Below are 24951 nucleotides of genomic sequence, written 5' to 3' on the forward strand. Positions count from 1 at the left end.
TTATAGGTTTGCCTTGACCTACTGATGAGATTGTTCTGGAATATGTATATGTGGGAAGAGTTTAATCATTGGACACTAGCTATGTAGGGGTTATGCCAGCAGGGATCCAGAGAGTCTGAGGACAGTTCTGTCTTGATGTATTGGAGGTCTCTGCCCAAAGCAGTATCTCATGCCTTTCTTCAAAAATCTGAACTATGTGCCTAAAATGGCATGGCAAAATGAGGTATAATTAAAACAATAATAGAATGATGTGTTGCAGCATTTTTGTAAGTAAAGAGATGTAATGAAAACCATTTTCTTATGTGTGAAGCTTCACAATTGTCCTTAATGTAAGGGACAAGTCCTTGTTATGTCTAACAATAGTCTGACCTTGGAAACTGTTCCTGTGTTGCTGTTGTTTAATAAGTAGCCCTAGCTGAGCTAAGAGGGTTGCATAAAAGTACCTTCCTTGAGATGTGAAATGTTTGGTTTCCTTTGAGACACAAGGTCATGAAGTCATCAACAAACACAAAAAGAGTTCCTTTTTTCTGTGTATTTTTGCCATTGTGTTATTGTCATTAACAACAACAACAACAACAAAAGTTCCTTTCATGAACCAGGTACCCTTTTAGGGGGTGGTGTAACATGGTGACCAAGGAAAAGCCCCTGCTCTTCTGAAGCTTACATTCTGGTTGGAGAGGGACTAATGGAAGACGAGACATCAAGTAGTGATAAATACCATGGTGAAAACAAAACTGGATGATGAGTGACTGGAGTGGAATAGAAGGCCTGTCAGTAGAGGTTACAGTTAAGCTGGAAGAAATGATGAGTATTCCATGCAGAGGCACTAGTGGGCACAAAGCCCCCAAAGTGGGAATGACCTGAATGTATTTTGGGAAAAGAAAGAAGGAAAGTGTGGCTGAAGTATACAGATAAGGTGGGTGGGTGATGAGGTAGGAGCGAGGTGGGCAGGGTACACATCTGTAAGCTATAACTTTTTTTTTAATCTGGAATTGTGATGGGAAGCCATAATTTTAAACAGGGAGGTGACATGATGTGGTTTTGTTTTGAGAGTGTCTGACCGTTGAATTGTTAGGGGAACAGGAGCAAAAGCGGAGAAAAAATGTGTAGAAAGGTTTTTATTTGATTTTTCCTGAATCGGGGCAAGAATTGAAGAGCTGTGGGGACATGAAGCAAAGAAGAAGTTTGGAAAAGATTTTGGAAGAGCCGACAGACGTTACCAATAGGTTGGATATGGGTGGTAGTGAAACATCCAGGATGACTCTCAGGTGGAGTGAATGGTGGGTGCCAAGACTGAAGTGGGGGAAAAATGAGAAAAATACATTTGGGAGGGTTATAATCAACATTTTAGACATGGTACTATGAATCCTGTTAGAAATCCAAGTAAATGTATCAAGTAGGTCAAGAATAGTCCTGAGTTGGAGTTCCCGTTGTGGCTCAGTAGTTAACGAATCCGACTAGGAACCATGAGGTTGCGGGTTCAATCCCTGGCCTCGCTCAGTGGGTTAAGGATCTGGCGTTGCCATGAGCTGTGGTGTAGGTTGCAGATGCGGCACGGATCCTGAGTTGCTGTGGCTCTGGGATAGGCCGGTGGCTACAGCTCTGATTCAACCCCTAGCCTGGGAACCTCCATATGTCATGGGAGCGGCCCAAGAAATGGCAAAAAGACAAAGTCCTGAGTTAAAAGGAGAAGTTCAAGGATGAAGTCACAAAAGGAGGAGCTCTCAGCACATGGCTGTATTAGAAGTTAGGAGAGAGGAAGAGATGATGTAGGGAAAAAAGCCAACCTAGGGGACTGAAGGGGAGGTAATATGTAGAAAATCGGGGAAGTAGTGTCAGAGGAGTTGGAAAGAAAGTGCTTTAAGAATGGAGTGAGGAATAAGGAGAGAGTTAAGAAAGGAGTGAGGAATGAGGAGAGAGAAGTGGTGATTGGTTGTGGCAATAAGATCATTGACCCTGAGGGGTCGTTTTGGTAGAGATGGTGGCCTGAATAGAAGAGTTGAGGAGAATAAAGAGGGAATGACTACAAGAAGGATCAACTTGCAATCTTGTGAAAAGGATGTAGAGAAATGTGACCGTAGGTAGTAGTCAATGTATATAAAGGAAGGATTTTTTTTTTTTTTTTTTACTTTTTTTTAGGGCTGCATCTGTGATATATGGAGGTTCCCAGGCTGGGGGTCAAGTCAGAGCTACAATTGCCAGCCACAGCCACGGCAACACAGGAACCTAAACACATCTGTAACCTACACTACAGCTCATGGAAACCCACTGAGGGAGGTCAGGGATTGAACCCGCAATCTCATGGTTCCTAGTCGGATTCGTTAACCACTGCGCCATGACGGGAACTCCAATGGGTGTTATTTGATCTCAGCATCATGTCAACTTCCTCACGATGGATAGGTCCAGCTACCAAGGACACTGCACCACTCAGAGTGTGTGAGCAAAAAACAGCTCAGTAAGGAAGGCTGAGAGAAGAAGCAGGGACCAGCCTGCAATAGACAGGAGGCAGCTGGAGTGAGAAGGCAAAGGGTAATGCCACAGAGAGAGAACAGCTGTTGCAGCCTCCTTAGGGAGCTAATGGATGCCCTCACTTCTCATCAAAAATGAGCTTGATATTAAGACTGATCCGACTTTTTTGGAGTGGGTGGGAGTGGAACGCAGCGTGGCAGAGATGTGTAACTGGGCGGAATTTCAGCGCTGCTTTTTCCCAAAAAGTCACGAGACTGACAGCGGGTGGGCTGTACTGCGCATGCGCAGGAAGCAACTGCGCGCAGGGGACCGGAAGGAACAGCGGGCCCAGAATGACTGCAGAGAAGGCAGCAGGAAACGCTGAAGTCATGGAGCGGGTTTTACCCGTGTTGTTGGTGTCGGTCCCCTCCGAGGCAACGGGGCGGCTGGGATCCCGGGCGCAGCTGCACAGAGAACAGGAGGTCCTGGGGAGCCTGACAGCTGCAGGGTCCCTTCAGGTGCTTTCCTTGGCTCCGGGCGGCCGGGGCGGCTGCGGCTGCTGCCTGGACGGCCCTTTTCGGCAGTAAGTGCTGAGGCCTGGCCTGTCCGTGCAGGGGAAGCCAAGCCAAGGCTAGCCCCTTTGCTCCCCTCCTGTCCTAGAGGTAGCGAGAGAGGAATGACGACGGAGGGCAACGCCTCAGAGGCTGGCCTGGTTCTTTCTCGGAACCTTTTCTTCCCAAGTGGCGTCTCAGCCCGGTCCTTTCTGGTTTTGAGTGGTGGGAGACCATCCTGATCCTCTGCAGCTGCGGAGAAACTGGAATGGGTCTGTTTGGGCGCTGGTTGAGTAATTGTCGCCTTGCTTTGCAGCACGCCCATTTTCTGTTAAATCTGTTGGAGATGTCAGCTGTGGAGGGGGGGAATCCTCTGTAATTTGAATTAGCCTGTTTGTTTCGTTTTGTAAAATGGCCTTTTACTTCATTTTGGACTTTCCCTTTTCAAGGACAGAGCCTAGTTTTTCTACTCACTCATTCACTCAACAGATTCTCATGAGCTTTTTGTTCGTTAGCTAGTAGCAGTGCCTAAAAAGTGTAATGAGACAGTTCTTCTATGTGAGGTTGTATGGTTGGGAGAAAAGAGACATAATTTCAATCATGTATTACTTTCCACACTGTACATCATTAAGTTCGAGAGTACCTCCTGACTCTTCTAGTGGACTCTTTCTAATAACAGAAAACATGTTAGAAATATTCTGTTTACGGCTTAGTAGCCAGGGAAGATTCTTACCCTGGAGTCTCCAGATCCTATAACAGTGACTGACAGTAGAGATTCGTTTGTAAAATCAGTAAATGCTTTAGCCTGTTTCATGTTTGTCTTCCTTATTCCTGATCTCTAATTGCTAGGAAAGAACGCTTTCCTTACTGGAAGTTAGTTTATTGAACAATGTTAAGTACCTATGACCACAGCCCTGTAAAGAATGAGGCAGAAGAACTCTAGGTGTTTGAGAACCTAATAGAAGATAAGCAGAACACATATGAAATAATGGGGGCTTTCATAAACTATTATATAAAATTAGAGTGAGGGAGGATCAAGAGGGCTTCTTTTTAGTTTTTTTTAGTTGAATTAAATTTTAATTCAGTTAAAATACTTAAAAGGGTAGAAATAATGACAGGTTTATAGTGTGCAGAATTTGCATCCTAATTTTCTCAAGGAATATAAGGTCCTTTGTATACTGTTGAAATCACTGTACACTCTATAGTCATTTCACTGAAAATCTTGTTTTTCCACGTGTCAGTGTAGTTCTATATGCAAGTTATATCACTGGGTTTATAGTATTCTGTCTTTTAAATATATCTTAATTTGTTTAATTTTTTCAGTATTTGACATTGAGATTTTTCAGGTTTTCTGAGTAAACAGGAATTGACTATTTATGAAACATTATCAATTTAAATATAAAGACAAATAGAAAGTGTCAATATTCTTCTCTAATAATAACAATACCACCAAGTCCACTGTTTCTAGAAAAAACAACTTACTACTTCTGTAGAAAAAAACTTTTTTAAAAAGATGTAGCTTTTTCAGCATGGTGGTCTCAATCTCATTCCATTGCATTGTTTTTAGATTTGGGGCACTTTTATTTTTTTTTTAAAGTAACTTTATTTATTTTTGTATTTTTAGGGCCAAACCTTTGACATATGGAACTTCTGAAGCTAGGGGTTGAATCAGATCTGCAGTTGCTGGCCCACGCCATGGCCACAGCAATGCGGGATCTGAGCCTCTGCTGCAACCTACACCATAGCTCACAGCAACACCAGATCCTAAACCCACTGATCGAGGCCAGGGATTGAACCTGCATCCTCATGGATTCTAGCTGTTGGTAACCCACTGAGCTATAATGGGAACTCCTTAGAGTAACTTTATTTCATTATTTAATCTGAAGTTGTAGCATCATTAGTCTTTTTCCATCCTTGTTAGCCATATTGGTTGTTGGGTTTTTTTTTTTTTTTTTTTGGTCTTTTCTAGGGCCCCACTCGCGGCATATGGAGGTTCTCAGGCTAGGGGTCTAATCGGAGCTACAGCTGCCGGCCTATACCAGAGCCACAGCAACGAGGGATCCGAGCCATGTTTGCAACCTACATCACAGCTCAAGGCAACGCCGGATCCTTAACCCATTGAGCAAGGTCAGGGATCGAACCCGAAACCTCATGGTTCCTAGTTGGGTTCGTTAACCACTGAGCCACGGCGGGAACTCCTATTTTGATATTATAATACTTAAAATATTCTGTAATGGCCTGTCCAGCATGTTAGCCATTAGCTATTAGTTTCTCAGTTGCACTACCCACTTTCAAGTGCTCACTGGCCACATGTGGCTGTTGGACAGTGCAGATATGAAGGACACTTCCATTATCACAAAGTTTTTGTTGGGCAGAGCTTCTTACTGTGCTATTTAAGTCTTCAAAGTTTCTGAATATAAATAATCACTTTAAAAAAAAATCATTGAAAGCATTTAAATGAACAAAACATATTGTTAGGGAGTTCCCGTCTCGGGAGTGGCCCTAGAAAAGGCAAAAAGACCAAAAAAAAAAAAAAAATTTTTTTTGTTAGTTTTTAGCACCACCTCTTATAAATAATACAAGTATTTGGTGGTTGGAACTTATGCTTGATCATGACAAATTCCTTTAAACATGTCATTGTCAGGATTTAGGATGAAGAAATAAAACAGCCACCATTTCTTGTTCCTTGCCACCTTTTTACCACCCACTTCTATATTCTTGTTTTTCAGTGAAGGAGGCTGCGGGGAAAGAGGTGAAGAAGGGAAAGGAGGAAAGGGAAAGGGACAGGAAATCCTAGGGCAGTTTACATTCCCTTAGGTTGTATATAGAATAAATGCTATTAGGTAAACTAAAGAGTTGTTCTCTACTCGTCCTGTCCGTTTACCCTCACCACTGTGGGTAAATATTAATGTGGGTATAGAATATGATAAATAGTCTGTACTTTTTCCTTAGGTTTGTATGGGAGGATTCTCATAACAGTGGGACACCAACAGACAAGCCCAGACTGCTTGCTCTTAGTGAAAATTATGAACTGCTCATCTATGAGTTTAATTTGAAAGATGGAAGATGTGATGCAACCGTTTTGTATAGCTATAGTGAGGAGACATTGCAAAAGCTCATTGGAGATCAAAATGTCAGTAAGTATTTGCAAGTGGTCTTTTAGCATGTTTGAATCCATATAATTTTATATATTTCAGGAAAAGTTCTTACAGAGATGAAATCAGAAAGGGATAATCTCCCTTGTCCCATACAGTAGGCACCTAGCTACATGAGGCTACTAAGCCCTTAATGTAGTTAATATGAATTAATATGTCCTTTGCATGTCAAATACATTCCAGATTTGAAGAATTAGTATTTAAAAGTTTTTGAGTTATTACATGTTGATCTGATATTTTGACTATGGGGTAAATAATATATATTAAAATCAGTTTAACCTGTTTATTTTTTTAAATGCAGTTACTAGAAAATTTAAAATTACACGTGGGCTCATATTTGGTGGCGCACATTGTGTTTCTGTTGGACAGTGTGAGAGTGAGACAGAGCTGTTTGCTATATCCCATCCTGAAGGCTGAAGGCAGCAAAAATCAAAGCAGTCAGGCCTTTATTTTTAAGGCAGTAGTATCTTTGCCACCTTGGTTATAAGGTTCCTTCTTTTCCTTTTTTTTTTTTTTTTTTTCTTTTCTAGGGCGGCACTTGTGGCATATGGAGGTTCCCAGGCTAGCGGTCCAATCAGAGCTGTAGCTGCCATCCTATGCCAGAGCCACAGCAATGCTGGATCTGAGCCGTGTCTGCGGCCTACACCACAGCTCACAACAACGCTGGATCCTTAACCCACTGAGCAAGGCCAGGGATCGAGCCTGCAACCTCGTGGTTCCTACTCAGATTCGTTAACTACTGTGCCACGACTCCGTCTTTTCCTTTTTATAAAGAGTCTATGATTGTTCTTTTGGGGTCGTGTGTGTTAGTAGTCTTTTTAAATCTTCTGGTGTGCTGCCACACTCTGGCCATAAACAGAAGGCACAGAGACATCATAGGTCATCTTTATTTATCCCCTTACCTACTTTCCAATGACCATTTACTTAAGTGAGTTTGATCAATAATTGCCTAGAGTTGGGCTTAGTCAAATGTCTGTTCTTTTTTATTTTACCTGTTTGTGTTATGTTAACAGAATCATATTTACAAATTGTAAAATTATAACCAATGAGTTTGATACAATATTCTTTTGTTTTATAGGTATATCTTTATTATCTTTGAGAATTCTGTCATTTCACAGTAACAGATCATTATTATTCATCAACAAATGTATCGTCCTACACATTATATTTCCTGAAAGAAATGCTGACATTAGGGTACTCAGCTGTTTCACATTACCCTTACCTGCACAGACGGTGGACAGGATTATTGACACACAGCTCTGCAGAGGAATTCTTTTTGTTTTGAGTAGTTTAGGCTGGATCTGTATCCTTGTTGGTAAAGGTGTTTATAGGTCGGGGAGGAGAATACCTATAAAGATGGGCCTTGTAGGCTTTTAGGTTTAGGGACTGGACTATAGGTAGAATTGTTAGCTTTTCAGTAATGCTTTCAGGGAAAAAGATGTTCATGAACTTAAAATACTAGTTACATTGCTTTATATTCCATTCAAATGTTTTTCAGATTATAAGTATACATTGGTTTTATAGTCTTAATCGTCTTCTGCAGCCAAATGTTGTTTTTAAATTGTGTGTGTTCTACATTACCTTTTTATTCAGAATCTTCTTACCAAATACCTACTTTGTGCTTGTCCGAGGAAGGATTTAGAGGACTGCTTAGGATGTGATATACACATTTTCATGTATGAATGTAATATGTCTCTTATCTCTAATGATGATTCCATCATGCTAGACAATAATATAGTTTACATAACCATTTTTAATTTGTTTTTGGAAAGCATCATGGATTTTTTTGTATTTAGCAGATTCATAGGTCATCAACAAAATTATTTTTTAAAGAGTGACCCCTTGAATGTTTTTGGAACTTTGACCTCTGCATTTAAGAAGTAGTTCTTCTGCAGTTCCCGTCATGGTGCAGTGGTTAACAGAACCGACTAGGAATCATGAGGTTGTGGGTTTGATCCCTGGCCTCGCTCAGTGGGTTAAGGATCCCGCATTGCCGTAAGCTGTGGTGTAGCTTGCAGATTCGGCTTGGATCCCGAGTTGCTGTGGCTCTGGTGTAGGCCGGTGGCTGCATCTCTAATTAGACCCCTAGGCTGGGAACCTCCATATGTCACGGGTGCGGCCCTAGAAAAGACAAAAAGACAAAGAAGTAGCTCATCCTTTTACTTATATCATAGCCTGTATCAAAATTTCTGTTGTAGGAGTTCCCGTCGTGGCTCAGTGGTTAACTAATCCAACTAGGAACCATGAGATTGTGGGTTCGATCCCTGGCATCGCTCAATGGGTTGAGGATCCGGCCTTGCCGTGAGTGTGGTGTAGATTGCAGACGCTGCTCGGATCCTGAGTTGCTATGGCTCTGGCTCCGATTGGACTCCTAGCCTGGGAACCTCCATATGCCTCGGGTTTGGCCCTAAAAAAGACAAAAAAAAAAAAAAGAAAAAAAGAAAATTTCTGTTGTGAAAAATGTTATAGCATATTGGATTAACTTCATTTTTGTTGCCAGCAGAGCACAGTTATAGGACTGTGCTGTCCAACACAGTAGGCATATGTTGCTGTTGAGCACTTGAGATTGGCCAGCATGACTGAAGAACCGAATTCTTAATTTATTTAACTATCAGATTTAAAGTCTGATAATTGAATTGATTCAGTTATTGGAGAGCTTTTGAGTATATTTGGAACAACTTTGGTTGTTCCAAGTTCTCAAATATTAATTTTTGAAGTCTAAATACAGACCAGGTATTTCCAATGAAAATTCATCGTCTAAGTTGAGATGGACTGTAAATTTAAAATAACCAGATTTGAACACTTGTATGAAAAAAAGATGTAAAATACCTCAATTTTTTACAATTAAAAAAAAAAAATTATGACCTCACCCGAGGCATATGGAAGTTTCCAGGCCAGAGACTGAATCTGAGCAGCAACTGCAATGTACACCACAGTTGCAGCAAAGCCAGATCCTGTAACCCACTGCACTAGGCCAGGGATTGAACCCATGCCTCCATAGTGACCTTAGCACCTGCAGTCAGATTCTTAAACCACTGTGCCACAGCAGGAACTCCTCAATTTTTAAAAGATTTATTACATGTAGAGATGATAATATTTTGGATGTGTTGGGTTAAATAAATTCTTAAAATTAGGTTCACTGGCTTCCTTTTACTTTTTTAATAAGGCTACTGAGAGATTTACAATGACAGATAAGGCTTGCATTATGTTTCTTTTGGACGGCACTGTTGTAGAACACTAGTGGAAAATATTAGAGATGTTTCAGGACCTGGCACAGGGTGGAGATTTAGCAAGTATTGTTGAGCAAACTCTCTATCAGATCATTTATTGGTTCACCAACTTCATAGTCACCTGGTTAATGTGACAGGGTTGTTAGTGTCCATTTTCCTTCTGTTATTATTCCTATAAGGTTGGAGCATCAAAGTCTGTAACTCTATCTTGTCCTGTGTTTTAAATGGTTAGGTATACTTAAGACTGGCATTTTCTTTAACTCTTACTCAAAGACATTTTTGACATTGTGGATGGCAGACATGTAGCTCATGTGGACTTAGCACTTCATCAAGAAGATATGTGTAATGAACAGCCACAGGAGCCATCTACGATTTCTTCCTTTACTTCACTGAAAGTGTCTCAAGACCTCGATGTTATAATGATTGTCAGCTCCTCCAACACTGCAGTTGCTCTTAACTTAAATTTGTATTTCAGGTATGTGGATCACTTCCTTCTCTAATTTGAGGTGAATAATTGGACCCATAAGAGGTTAAAAATGTATGTGTTAGCTTTTTTGTTTGTTTTAACCAGTTTTCTTCCTCTATTTGTTGATCATGTTCTAGCTACTGCATAGTAAGCTTACAGTATAAAAATTTGTACAGACGACCACCTTTTTATTTCGGGATGCATGTCCAGGTTTGATTTTGATTTATATATGTTATATGTGGCTTATATCATCATAGATGAAGAGTAGTCAAGCACATTTTAAAAAGCCCTTGGCTATTATGCGTTATTTAATCACCTCTTGTCAACACTAGAGTAGAAGAGAAATGGGACTTAGCCTGTTTTAGTGTTGTGCCTTATGTAGCTCAGGGTTCTGACTGCCTAAGGGATCACTTTTCACTTTAGGGACTTTGAGAAGATATATTAACCTCGCTTTCTCCAGTTGAGAATTTCCTCAGGTGTTTCCCTTGGAAGGCCCACACTTTTAGCTTTCTAAATGTATTGGTAAAAATTGAGTACTTCCTTTTTTTTTTTTTTTCTTTTTCTTTTTACGGCTTCACCTGAGCATATACAAGTTCCCAGGCTAGGAGCTGAATGGGAGCTACAGCTTCTGGCCTACACCACAGCCACAGCAACCCTGGATCTGAGCCGCATCTGCAACCTATACCACGACTCACTGCAACACCGGATCCTTGACCCACTGAGCAAGACCAGGGATCCAACTCACATCCTCATGGATACTAGTCAGGTTTGTTACTGCTGAGCTACAAAGGAACTCCCTACTTCTGTTTTCTAATGTTTGAGAGGAATATGTATATATGTGAGTGTACACACACACAGAACAGCCTATTTATTGCAACTTGCTTATCTTAAAATAGGCTAATCTGTGACTTTCAGTATTTAGGGCCATTTCAAACCATTAGGATTTTTGGTCATAACTTCATATGAATGAAATAAACAAATATCTGAGTACAAATTGGAAATGTACTTTGATGGGCTAATTGCTCATTGTTTGGTTCACAAAAAAGGGTTAATTTCCTCTTCACTTATCAGCCAGAACTTCTTCCTACTGTGATATTTTTCATTTGTTTCAAATGGCCTTTTAACACTTTTTTCTTTTTTAAAAAATCTTTTCTCTATGTCTGAGTCTATTTCTGTTTTATAGTTATGTTCATTTGTGCCATATTTTAGATTCCATATGTAAGTGATATTGTATGGTATTTGTCCTTCTCTTTCTGACTTATTTCACGTAGTATGAGAATCTCCAGTGGCCAAAGGGGAGAAGCGAAGAAGTGGGATGGATGGGGAGTCTGGGGTTGGTAAATGAAAACTATTACGTTTAGAATGGATAAGCAATGAGGTCTTACTATATAGCACAAGGAACTATACTCATTCTCTTGGGATAGACCATGATGGAAGATAATGAGAAAAAGAATGTGTATACACACACACACACACACGCACACATACACACATGAATATGACTGGGTCACTATGCTGTACAGCAGAAATTGACTCAACACTGTAAATCAGCTATACCCTAATAAAAAATGTTTGATTTTAAAAAATCGTTGAGCAGGGATGATGAGCACATTTTAAGACTGTGTGCTTATTTATCTGTAGGTCATTTTCACCAACTAAAATATGTCCTTATGTGTAGAGTTGACTCCTAATCTTCTTCCTTGGAAAACAGTTTGACAGGTGAGGAGGGAGGAAAGCCACCTCAGCTGCTCTGGTGAGTGTAGGGTTCTTTTCCTCTGCATGTTTTGGCTGCATCCCAGGAGAACACTGAAGAGAGCACCAGACACTTCCTCAGGACAAATTTCACTGAAGTCAGCCCCTGTAACATCAGCCAGTGAAGACTACTGTTCTGTTCCCTGGAGTCAATTTAGGGATCTGTCCTGTCCAACTAAATGAGTGATCGCTATCCATTACCTGTTTACATCGGTGCACTTTAATTGTGTGACTTCTCCAGGAAGTTGACTGGGTGTTTCTTTTCTAAGAGTGCTCTGAAATATGAAAGTGTTTGTACCGTTCCGGCCTCCTGACACTAGTTCTTTCCCACCCCCACCGAACGTCAGTCCTCTCTTTTCGTTTATCAAGTCCTGTCCATGCTCTGAGTTCCACCTCTCTCGTAAAGTTATTCCTTATTAAAATTTCTTCCGTTTGTACATTTCTGCTCATTTTATGATTCTCCCCTTCAGACTTCTCGAGCACCTCTGCTTTGAACTACAGTTTGGCACTTCATTGGGTGTTCTTGTTTCTCTGATTGTGTGTGTGTGTGTGTGTGTATGTTTCCTATGGAGTTTGTAAGCTCCCTGTAAGTTCCTCATGGTTTGTTCATTCAGTTCACTGTCAGTGACTTTTCCGTCTAGTTTACCTTAGCTGTCCTTTCCCATAGTTATACCCTGGGCTTTGTCATTATGTGAAACTGCTCCTGCCATGAATCACTGTTCTGCACACCCCAATCTGGCCACAGTTGCTCCAGCTTTAGAGCTTGCTTACCCAAGTACCCCCACTTCTGTCATCTGGTGTCATTGGAATCCCAGTCCTTTGAGTTCACAAGAGAAGACAGGAGGGGGTCCTGTTTTCATGTCCCTCCCTTGGCAGCATAGATTCTGTGACCCGTCATTTCAGTCACTTTCTTGCATGTGCCCTAAACTCTTGCTCCTGCCCTGTGGTAGCACTTGGTCTGACAAATCCTTTTCTTTTATTCTGCCTTCTCATTCCCTGCACCCAAGCAACTGCACATCTGTGAGAGAACCAGAAAGGAAAATGGGGACCACTCTAAGTTCACACTCGCTACCTTCTGCGGTCTCTCATGTTGCCTGGAAATTTTACAATGACTTTTCATGAGTCCATTCTTTACAACAGTGGTATTAAACCTCCATTTTCCTCGAACCTCTGTTCATCTCTTTCCTTTCAGTTTACCTCCTACTTTATGAAAGAAGTGGAACCCATCTAAAGGGAGCCCTTTCAGTTTCTCACAGGAAATTGCAAATCCCCCCCACACCCCGTCCTGCACTCATCTTCTCCATCTTCCGTCCTCTTGCAATGAAAGGGTTCCCTCCTCCCATGAAGGTCCATCCCTCTGTGTGTGCTCTGGATCCCATTCCTCCCCTCATCCTCAGGGACTGGTTTCTGTTTCCTCTCTTATCTACATCTCCAGCCTCTTTTGAGTATTAGGTCCACGTCCAGTTAATCACCAGGTCCTAGCCGTTCTGTCTCCTGAGTCTTTCTGGAATCTGTCCACTTGTCTTAACTCCTCTGCCATCACTGGTCCGTGCTGCTGTCCTCGCTTACTTGAACTAGCCTAACAGCCTTGTAATTACTCTCCTCATAGCTGTTCTCCCCCCGTCAAATCCATCCTCTGTGGAGTAGGCAGAGGGGTGATGTTAAAATGCATATCTTATTAGAGGACGGCCAGGTCTGAACATTGGGGGACAGGGTGTCTTTTCTCACTGTCACCTGGCCATCTCTAACTTCTTTTCGTCATCTCCTTGACAAATGTATGTCAATCTGTTCCCTTCAAATTGCTGAAAGGGTCAAAGGTTTATCATTTAAGTGCTCAGGGGGCTTACGTGCATCCCATTCTCCCCACAGCTGCTCTTCTGTGTCTGATCATATGGCTTCTTTGCTTAAAACCCTTCTTTAGCTTCTTTCTCTCCCAAGATCCAAGCTAAAAGTCTTGAAGCCTAGCCCCATCTGTCCCCTGCCAAGGTCATCCCTCACCATGTTGCTTCTCATTGACTATCTTTTGCCACCATAGCCTTCTTTATGCTTCTGATATGTGACAGCCATCTCTTCATCTACACCTGCACTCATACTTTGTCTTCCTAATTCTTATGCATTCCCGTGGTCTCAGCCTCAGTCTTATTTGTCGGGGTGGTATGGTGAGTGATTAAGAGCCTGGGCTTATGATCACCTTTACCTGGTTCAAATCCAGTTCCACTGTTTCTCTGAGCCTCAGTTTCCCATATCTTCAAAAGAAGCTTATTTTACCTCATGAGGTTGTTGGAAGTCTCAAATATATTAGTTTAGGTAAAAGTTTTTTGGTTTGTTTTGGGGTTTTTTTTGTGTGTGCTTTTTAGGGCCAAATGTGAGGCGTATGAAAATTCCCAGGCTGGGGTAAAATCAGAGTTGCAGCTGCTGGCCTACGCCATAGCCACAGGAATACCAGATCCGAACTATGTCTGCGATCTATACCACAGTGCACGGCAACACTGGATCCTTAATCCACTGAGCAAGGCCAGGGATTGAACCCACTTCCTCATGGATACTAGTTGGATTCGTTTCTGCTGCACCACCATGGGAACTCCCTAGGTAGAAGTTTTAATTTCTTCCTAAACTTAAATTCCCCTAAGGGTCAAATTTTTAAATATTGATATATAATTGACATATAAAATTATATTAGTTTCAAGTACACACGTATATGGGTATATTGTGAAATGATTACTATAATCAATCTAGTTAACATTGATCTCCACACATAGTTACAAATGAATCACAATTTAAGGTTGACTTTGTATCACTCTGCCTTCCATTGCTATGCCTTGAACAATGGAGAATAGGAGTCGGAGTCAGGAAAACTTATTGTCTGTATACTTTCTACCTTTCTACGCCGACACCTCCGCCCCATACCCCCCTCTATTTTTTTTTTTTTTTTTTTTTTTTTGTCTTTTTGTCATTTCTTGGGCTGCTTCCCGCGGCATATGAAAGTTCCCAGGCTAGGGGTCTAATCGGAGCTGTAGCTGCCAGCCTACTCCAGAGCCACAGCAACGTGGGATCCGAGCCGCGTCTGCAACCTACACCACAGCTCACGGCAATGCTGGATCGTTAACCCACTGAGCAAGGGCAGGGATCGAACCCACAACCTCATTGTTCTTAGTTGGATTCGTTAACCACTGTGCCATGACGGGAACTCCACCCCCCTCTATTTTTAACAGGGGCAGTAATAACACAGATTTGGGGTTGATCATCATTTTTTACTGTGGCTATTATTTTTAAATATAGGCAACACCCAGGACACCTATTATGTGAAAGAACTCTAGAAGACATTCCTATTGAAGGCCCTAAGGGGATAGATGAAGATGATCCTGTTAATTCTGAGTACAACATGAAATTGACCAAGTTTTCCTTCCAAGTCGATAGGTACAGAAGCCTCCTTTTTGGATTGACTTTATTATTTCCATTATTTGTCTTGCTGACACTGTATCTTTTCACTCAAAGTCTTTACAGAGGTAGACGCTTTTATATTCTTCAGTGCACTTTTGCTTGGTTTCATATTTTACTTAGTTCCTTTTAGTGTGACAGATGGGAATTCTGCAGTTCTGCCCTATCTTCCAGGTCTTGGAAAGCCCAGCTGTCATCACTGAATGAAACAATAAAGAGCTCTAGGCTGGAAGATTACTGTTGTGCTCCATGGTTCCAGGATATTTTGCATTTGGAGTCCACTGAATCTGGTGACCACCGTACCTGTGTGCCAAGCTGGTCCTTCATTCTGCAGAATGTAATGCACAGCCAGTATAATTTTCCACAGAAAGGTCCTTCCAAGACCGTTGATCCAGGAAGATCATGGAAAAGAATGCGCATCAGTGAACAGGAGGAACCCTTTGAGCTTACATGTGTGTCTGTGACAGGCTTTACTGCACTGTTTACTTGGGCGGTGGAAAGGACAGGCTGTACCATTGCCCTATGGGATTTGGAGACCCAGGGCATGCAGTACTTTTCCCTGGGTAAAAGATGTATTCCTGTAGACAGCAGTGGAAGCCAGCAACTGTGCCTTGTTTTAACAGGTGAGAACATCTTGTATCAGATTGAGATTCATTGTGGAGAGGTGGTCTCATCTATTTTACCTCTGCTGACCAGGTGGTGGTAGTGCCTTCTGGTTCCTCTAAGCATAGCCTTTTATGGAGATAATTTGGTGTTAGTCTCAGTGATGTTGTCTCGGATTTTTTTTTTTTTTTTGGCCGCACCCTTGACATGTGGAAGTTCCCAGGCCAGGGATTGGACCCAAGACGCTACAGTGACAACACCGGATTCTTAACCTGGTGTGGTACAAGAGAGCTCCCTGAGATGTTCAGTTTGTAATTAAGTTCATTTCATTTCTGCTCAGCTGAATGCTGAAATACTGAGTCAGAAAGTGTTTAAGAGTAAGGTAGGCTGGTTTTAACCCAGGGAGTCTTTCATGGGACTTCAGTCACTTCACATAAATGTTGTAAGTTGGCAGCTCGTGAGCTATGTATGAACTCAAATTTATTTTGCTTGGCTTGCACTTCATAGAGTTTTTAAAACAATTTTATTTATTATAAACATGTAAAATTAGAGGATTTCACACAAAATCTAGATTTCCAGTTGTTACTGAAAAATTAGAAGATTTGGCACCCTTAGCCCCATTCCTGCACAGTAATTTATGGATTAGAGCTGGATTTCAGTGTTCTTAGATGGGCCACTTTCTTTCAGGTTAGGTTTTCTTGCACTACTCTTCCCACCTGCTTAGCCCTTGTAGGCATTTGGGTTTGGTATGTCAGGTATATATTGGTTTAGCATATATGTCATAATCTCCTATAAAGGTACTGAGTGTTCTCATAGAACTAACCATGTGTTTCTTCTTCAGTATCACAGGTTTTTTTTGTTTTGTTTTGTCTTTTCTAGGGCCGAACCCACGGCATATGGAGGTTCCCAGGCTAGGGGTCTAATCGGAGCTGTTGCTGCCAGTCTGTGCCACAAGCGCAGCAATGCGGGATCCAAGCCACGTCTGTGACATACACCACAGCTCACAGCAATGCTGGATCTTTAACCCATTGAGCAAGGCCAGGGATCCTGCAACCTCGTGGTTCCCAGTTGGATTCGTTAACCACTGAGCCACAACAGGAACTCCCCCACTTTAGTAATCATATTTTTCTGTGTGTTGAGAGCATGCTATTACTTGTTTTCTTTTAGTAAATCAGAAATGTGGTATCTTGGTAAATAGTTAAAGGTTCCAGGTATTGATTGTGGAAGATAGTACAGTTGTATTATTTAATAGGATGCATTGCTCTTAGGAGAATTTGCCTTGTGGTTAGTGTCTAAAAAATAACATTCTTTGAAAAATTATGGTGAATTTTTTAATTAAGGTCATATTTGTTACTGGTATTCAATAATATATTTGTAATTACAGTGGTGAAGTATTGAGTAATTAGAAATTAATTCCTATTATAATCCTAAAGCCTAAGTCCTAACAATTTATCAAAGCAAACTTTGGTTTCTCTTACAGAAAATGGACTCTCTCTGGTTTTGTTTGGTTTGACTCAGGAGGAGTTTTTAAATAGACTAATGATCCATGGAAGTGCCAGCACTGTGGACTCACTTTGCCATCTCAATGGTTGGGGGAGGTGCTCCATCCCCATACATGCCCTAGAGGTAACAGATTTAAATGTCTGTAGAACTTTGCTTGATTATTTTGTTATCTACTCTCATTTGATTAAAAATTTAGAAAATTCATCTAACCTAGCAGTGAAAGATCTGTAGTCTCTACCCATCCATTTTCTTAGTTTTGGCTATTTCATTATCCTAATTCTGCTTAGCAGTTTACCCTTTTTGGCTTTAAAAGATCTAAGATCATAATAAACACTATTTAAGACAAAATATTTTAATACATGGAGGCAAAAATAAGCTGATGAGAATAAATAACGTGGAAATAAGCTATGGACAGCTCTTATTCCTACTTTACTGTTCCTACTCTTCTAACCCAGCTGTAGTAGTGACATAACCTGAATTTATATGGCATTTTATAGTTCATAAACACTCTTTTCTATTCATTCTCTAAATTATCCTAAAATAATCACATGAGATGGGTTGGGTAGTTTTTATTCATTTCATTTTACAGATGAAAAACCTAAGGTTCAGAATGGTTGAGTGAGTGGCCCACAGCCATACTAATAAGGCAGGAGCTAGAATCAAAGTTGGGCACTTTGTCCTATACCACACAGGCATGAAAGGTAGAAAACTGGAAGTTAATAATGTTGGGTGCCAGTCTGTTTTGTTTTGTTTTTAAAACCCAGTTCCCACAGCATATCAAAGTTCCCAAGCCAGGGATTGAATCTGAGCTGCAGCTGCATCAATGCTGGATCCTTTAACCCACTGTGCTGGGCTGGGGAGTGAACCTATACCTCTGCATCAACCTGAGCCATTGCCAACAAATTTCAAACCTATTCTGCCAGTCTGTTTTTTTAATAACAGCTTTATTGAGATGCAAGTCACAAACTGTAAAATTTGTCCATCTAATGTACAACTCAGTGGTTTTTAGTATGTTTGGAGTTATAAAACCATTCCCACTATCAAATTCCAGAACATTTTTATCACCCCAAAAGAGAAACAGCACATGTATTAGCAGTCATTCCCAAATCTTCATAATTTCCAAACACTGATTTTTCTGTCTCTGTATTTGCCTATTCTGTACATTTCAGTTCAATGGAATTATAAAATATTGGTCTTTTCATGACTGGCTTCTTTCATTGATGGCGTTTCCCTTTTGGCTATCATGAATTATCCTTCTGTGAACAGCGGTGTTCTAGTTTTTGTGTCACCATCTGTTTTCATTTCTTTCTGGTATATACCTGGCAGTGGAATTACAAAGTCATTTAACTTTTTGAAGAACCATTAAACTTTTCCACAGTGGTTGCACTATTTTACATTCCTGCCAGCAGCAATATATGGGAGTTCTTATAGCTCCATATCCTCACCGGTACTTGTTACTGTCCATTTTTTTTTTTTTTTTTAACCATGGCCATCCTTTTATCTGTAAAGTCAAATTGAAGTGGTATCTCATTGTGATTTTGACTTGCATTTTCCTAGTGACTCATGTGTTCAACTTTCATATGCTTACTGGCCATTTGGAAAAATGTCTTCTTAAATTCTTTGTCTTATGTGTAATTGGGTTATTTGTCTTTATTGTTGCGTTCTAAGAGTACTTTATATATTCTGGATACTAGACCCTTATGAGATATATGATTTGCAAATATTTTCTCCTGTTCTATGGGATGTCTTTTTTTTTTTTGTCTTTTTGCCTTTTCTAGGGCCATGCCCGTGGCATATGGAGGTTCCCAGGCTAGGGGTCTAATTGGAGCTGTAGCTGCCAAGCCTACGCCAGAGCCACAGCAACACGGGATCTGAGCCATGTCTGCAACCTACACCACAGCTCATAGTGGTGATCCTTAACCCACTGAGCAAGGCCAGGGATCGAACCCGCAACCTCATGGTTCTTAGTCGGATTCGTTAACCACTGAGCCATGACGGGAACTCCTATGGGTTGTCTTTTTATCTTTCTTTTTTCTTTTTTTCCCCGGTCCATACCCATGGCATGGGGAAGCTGCACCACAGAAGCAACCTGAACCACTGCAGTGACAGTGCTGGATCCTTAACCTGCTTTGCCACAAGCAAATTCTGTCTATTTACACCCGCTCCTTTTTTTTTCCTTTTTAGGGCCAAACCTCCAGCTTATGGAAGTTCCCAGGTTAAGGGTTGAATTAGAGCTGCTGCTGCCAGCCTATACCACAGCCACAGCAGGATCCAAGCCTCATCTGTGACCTACACCATAGCACAAGGCCAGCCCAGATCATTAATCCACTTAGTGAGTCCAGGAATTGAACCCACATCCTCGTGGATACTAGTCAGTTTCATTACTGCTGAGCCACAATGGGAAGTCCCATTTCCATTTTGATGGTATCCTTTGAAGCACAAAAATTTTTAATTTTAATGAAATTGGCTTACCTGGGTTGTGTGTGTGTGTGTGTGTGTCACTTGTTCTTTTGGTGTCATATGTAAGAAATTAGTGCCTATTGTGAGGTCATGAAGATTTACTCTTTAAAAGAATTTTAGCGCTAACATTTAGATCTTTGATGCATTTTGATTAATTTTTGTGTGTGGTAAGTGGAAGGGACCCAATCTCATTCTTTTGTATGTGGATATTCAGTTGTTCCAGGATCATTTGTTGAAAAGCTTACCTTTATGTTCTGTAAAATATTATTGTAGAAAATTTGAGTAATGGGGCAAAAATAAAATTAGTGTCTTATAAATCTATTATCCAGAAATAATGATGCTTACTCTTAGGTTTTTTTCCCTATAGTTACTTTTCCTAAATATTCTTAATAATTGAGTATTATTAATTTTTTTATCAACCAATGGGTAAATACTGTTATTTATTTCCAGTCTATAGATGAGGGAACACAGAGGTTAGGAATTCTAATTCAGATATACTTGGACAGTAAGTAGTAGTGCCAGGACTTGAACTCAGGCAGTGCTACTGTGAAGCCTCTGCCTTTGTACATTGTGTGTGCCTGTGGTGAGTTTAATTACAGCATTGGTGTGGTATTACAGCATGGTAGTTTTGGCCTTAGTCTCCTCTCAAATACAGATGAGCAAATTTGTTGAGAGTCACTTATAGCCTATAAAGTACTCAGTTTTTATAAAATGTTCCATGTGCCTGAAAACTGAATGTGTATTTTCTAGTTGTCACAATGGTGCTTTTATCAGAAGTTGTTAGAATTTTCCTACTTTCCTCAATTTCTCTTTCTCTCTCTCTCTTTTTTTAATGGGCACACTTACAGCATATGGAAGTTCCTGGGGCAGAAATTGAATCTGAGCCAGAGTGGCAGTAACGCTAGATCCTTTAACCCACTGCCCTTGGATGGATCAAACCCAAGCCTCCGCAGCAACCTGAGCCGCTGCAGTCAGATTTTTTTTTTTTTTTTTTTTTGTCTTTTTGCTATTTCTTTGGGCCGCTCCCGGGGCATATGGAGGTTCCCAGGCTAGGGGTGGAATCGGAGCTGTAGCCACTGGCCTACGCCAGAGCCGCAGCAACGAGGGATCCAAGCCACGTCTGCAACCTACACCACAGGTCATGGCAACGCCGGATCCTTAAACCACTGAGCAAGGGCAGGGATTGAACCCGCAACCTCATGGTTCCTAGTTGGATTTGTTAACCACTTCGCCACGACGGGAACTCCCTTTCGGTCCTTTTTTGACTGCCCTCACAGCATTTGGAGTTCAGGAATCAGATCCCAGCTGCAGTTGCAACCTACACTCCAGCTGTAACAATGCAGGATCCTTAACCCACTGTGTGGGACCGGGGAACAAAACCTGCGTCCCAGGGTTCCAAAGTCGATCCTGTTGCCCCACAGTAGGAACTCCTGCAGTCAGATTCTTAGCCCACTGCACCATAGCAGGAACTCCTTTTTTCAATTTCTTAAAATCTCTCTGAGTCTTTGGATAATTTCTTTATATCACTCAATTTACTAATTCTCTTTTTGGCTATGTCTAATCTGGTACTAAATACATCTACTGAGTACTTAGTTTAAATTTTTATATTTCTTATTTCTAAAATTACTATTTTAAAGTTTTATTTTGAAATTACCTCTTCGCCCTTCACCAACTGTTAACATTTTGCCACATTTATTTTGACTGTATGTGTAGTTCTTGTTTTTCATGAACTATTTGAAAGTCGAAAACTTGAGAACTCTTCATCCTAAGCACTTTAGCATACATCACCTAAGAGTATTGACAATCTTACTTAATCATATGTAATTCAGTTTTTTTTAATCTCATCACCCAGTGCAAAGGCATAGTTTGTTTATGGGCTCCATCTAGTGGCAGTAATTTTTGTAGTTCATCCTCTTTTGGAGATTGTCAAGTAACTCTCACCAATACCTCTCACCCGGCCTGCCTGGCCTAACACCCAGAACTTTAGCTCATTGTTTCTTCAAGTGTGGTCCCCAGATCAGCAGTATCACAACTACCTGGGAATTTATCAAATTTTTAGGCCCTGCCTTAGATTTAGGGAATCAGAATCTCTGGGGACAGGGCTCAGCGATCCACATTTTAACAAGCTCACCAGGTGATTCTTCGGCACATTTCTCTAGGCTAGGAGTGGCAAACTTTCTGTCAAGGGCCAAGAAATAACTATTTTAGATTTTCTAGACAAATTTCTGTTATAGTTACTCAGATACGTCATTTTAGCCATTGACAGTATGTAAATGAACAGCTGTGACTGTTTTCCTATAAAACTTCTTTTACAAAGACAAGCAGGGGCTGATTTTTTGGTTGGTGGCTCCTGTTTTTCAGCCCCTGCTTCAGACCATCAGACATTTGCAGATACATTTGGGCAGTAGCAATTAGCTTTAGAGATTTACTTTTCTGGGTTTATCTTTCTGCTTGTTTTTATCTTCTGAAGATTTTTCTCACTTTCTTTTCAGTTCAGCTGGGCATTTAAAGATATATTTTATAAACACACATATAATTGACCCTTGATTAAAATAGGTTTGAGCCACACAGGTCCACTTCTATAATTTTTTTTCCATAGTAAATACTACACAATCTAAGTTTGTTGAATATGTGAATGTGGAACCTGTAATGCAGAGGGATGATGGTAAAGTTATATGCTGGTTTTCCACTGCACAAGAGGGTTGGCATACCTAACCTAAGTTGTTCAAGGGTCAGCTCTGTGTGTGTGTGTGTATCTGTGATATTTAAATATTCTATATAGAAATTTTCCTTAGATGCCTAATTAAAAATGGGAGTATTTTTTGCCTGCTTTTTCAGTTTAACTTTGTATTATACTACTTTAACATTTTAATTCAAAAAGACTATAACTTAACTGTGAGGATGATTCCCCAGGTAACTAACTTTGAATGGGTTTTAGAATTACAGAATGGTAAGAGCTGGAAGTGTTTGCTCATCTAACTTCCTATTTCTGCTGAAGCAGAAACTGATGTTCAGAATGGTTACAGAGACTTGCCCCAGGTCACAATGTCATTGTCAGAATTCTCACTTGAACTCAGGTATTCCTGCACCATAAGAGAGCCTTGTGTCTCTTTCCGTGTCAGCACATTAAGTTCTAAAGTTTAAAAAACAAAAATCTGTACTGGTGTTTTTTTCTATTGTAATTTTTTCCTGATTTTCTCCCATTTCAGGCAGGTATAGAAAATCGTCAGCTGGACACAGTAGATTTCTTCTTGAAAAGCAAGGAAAATCTTTTGAATCCATCCTCAAAATCTTCTGTACCTGATCAGTTTGATCACTTTCCATCCCACTTGTATTTAAAACGTAAGTAGAATAAATACTTCTGAAGTTTTATTTATCATTTTACCTTCTTAATCACCTTCAAATTATTGTTGTGCTTTCTGATGAGTTATTTCCTTGTCAGGACACAGTCATAACATTTTATATACTTTCTGGAATCTTAAGAATGTTGTGAGAATCTATAAGTGTTCTCGTTGTATGTTGGGTTAAATACTATAGTACATATCTTGCACTATACTTTATATTTTTAGTATGCAAGGAAGAGATGAACATTCAAATGCAAGAGAATTTTATCCAAAAGAGAATAACATTCATTCGTAGAATTTTCCACCCTTGCTACTGTCTGAGATGTTTAGTGACAGTGCAGCTGGCTGAGTTGGGAATTGGGACTTGTTATAAGAATTTTCAGCCTGACTCTCCTGCTTTTTTATCATATTACCAGCACTTCTTTTCAAGACTGTGGCTTTTGTTTTTAATAAATGGGAGCTCTACTTTTATTCCTGGACCAGGCAGTCATGGAAATCCTCTCTTTAGAGGAATAGGATAATAAGATGTTTTCATTTGTACATAAAATTTTATAATCTGCCATTTTTTTCACTCGATAATATAATATGGACATCTTTCTTGATAATAATAGAAGTATTTGTATATAGTGGCGTAGAAGTTCATTGTATGGGCTGTACCATAATTTACCCAGTGAAACTCCTATTACACATTTAGGTTGATTTCAGTTTTTACTATTATTGGCAGTGTGCCATAAGTGCTGTGTGTGTATGTATAGTTTTACATATATACAATGATTGGGATTAATTTCTAGATGTGAAATTCACAGGTCAAAGAGACACACAGTTTACATTCTTCAATGTTTTGATAAATTATCCTCTAGAAAAGTTTTACCAATTTGTACTCCTAGGTGGAGAAAATGACAACGTACTTTTTCCATCAGTGTAATGTTAGTTCTCACTGACAAGGTGAATTAGAAGTTTTCTTTTTAAAAATCATTCTCTTATTTTGAGTGCAGAGTTTGGTCTCCTCCTTTCTGAAATGCTAACTTTTCTTATGCTCCATTTGTTTTTCTAAGTCTGTTGAATTTGTAGAGAAAGGCCTCGTTTGTGGTGTTGAGGGGGTCTCGGTCAGCAGTTACATGGTCGTAACTCACTTCTACTATTTGGTTGTCAAGGATTTCTCTTTACTGTACTCTCACCTGCACTGCCCTACCCTCAAGGGTGGGGATGGTTCTGGAAACAAGAAGCATAGGACTAGCTTTACCTGCTCTTTCAGGGTAAAACCTGTGTTTCCCATCATTCTCATATAGATGCTGTTCTAGAGGTGGGGCTAATAGCTAAGGTCAACAGGAATCATATTTTTGCAGAGGATTCAAGGGCCTACATCCCTGCTTTCACCTGCGTTGATTAAAAGAATAATTTTGGAATAAGACAGACTTAAGTTCAAATTTTGTCTGTGCCACTTACTTTCAAATTGGCTTGGACAAGTTATTTATTCTCTCTAAACCTCACTTTCCTCATCTGTGGAAAGAGGGCCATAACACTTACCTCTCAGGTTATTGAAGGGAACAAGTGAAATAGCATTTATAAAACACTAAGTACAATACTTAAAATATATTAAGTGGTCAGAAAAATCATAGTGATTAATAATTCCAGTAAATAATGGCTAGTAGTAAGTAGTCGCTAAAATTTTTGTAAGCTTTTTGAGATGAAGACATTGGTCCTTATCCTATGTTTTAAGATATTACAGAATGATACATTTTAAAATGATTTTTATTTTTTCCTTTATAGCTGGTTTACAGTGTTCCGTGAATTTTCTACTCTGCAGCAAAGTGACCCAGTCACACACACACACATATTCTTTTTCTCACATTATCCTCCATCATGTTCTATCACAAGTGACTAGATAAAGTTCCCTGTACTATACAGCAGGATCTCATTGCTTATCCACTCCAAATGCAAAAGTTTTCATCTATTAACCCCAAGCTCCTTGTCAGTCCCATTCCCTCCCCCTCCCTCTTG

At 40.3% G+C, this 24951-nt stretch overlaps 1 protein-coding gene across 15 annotated transcripts in view; it reads left to right on the forward strand.

Moving 5' to 3' along the window:
- SPG11 (SPG11, spatacsin vesicle trafficking associated) overlaps nt 1–24951 on the forward strand; it is a 107551-nt gene that overhangs the window by 8921 nt on the left and 73679 nt on the right. For 12 of the 15 annotated variants that reach the window (XR_002345138.1, XR_002345136.1, XM_021096462.1 and 9 more), the window contains 7 exons: nt 5952–6136; nt 7233–7457; nt 9658–9859; nt 14882–15019; nt 15215–15663; nt 17124–17269; nt 22816–22948. Coding sequence is in view for 13 of the 15 variants with exons in the window: in XM_021096462.1 (XP_020952121.1) it covers nt 5952–6136; nt 7233–7457; nt 9658–9859; nt 14882–15019; nt 15215–15663; nt 17124–17269; nt 22816–22948 (1478 nt within the window). In the remaining 2 variants the exon portion in view is untranslated. Of the gene's footprint in view, nt 1–6; nt 1185–2588; nt 3032–5951; nt 6137–7232; nt 7458–9657; nt 9860–14881; nt 15020–15214; nt 15664–17123; nt 17270–22815; nt 22949–24951 lie in introns of those variants that run through there. The other 3 variants (XM_021096453.1, XM_021096475.1, XM_021096483.1) reach the window with 3 other exon arrangements.

Source organism: Sus scrofa, chromosome 1, assembly GCF_000003025.6.
Source record: "Sus scrofa isolate TJ Tabasco breed Duroc chromosome 1, Sscrofa11.1, whole genome shotgun sequence".
NCBI classification, from domain to species: Eukaryota; Metazoa; Chordata; class Mammalia; order Artiodactyla; family Suidae; genus Sus; species Sus scrofa.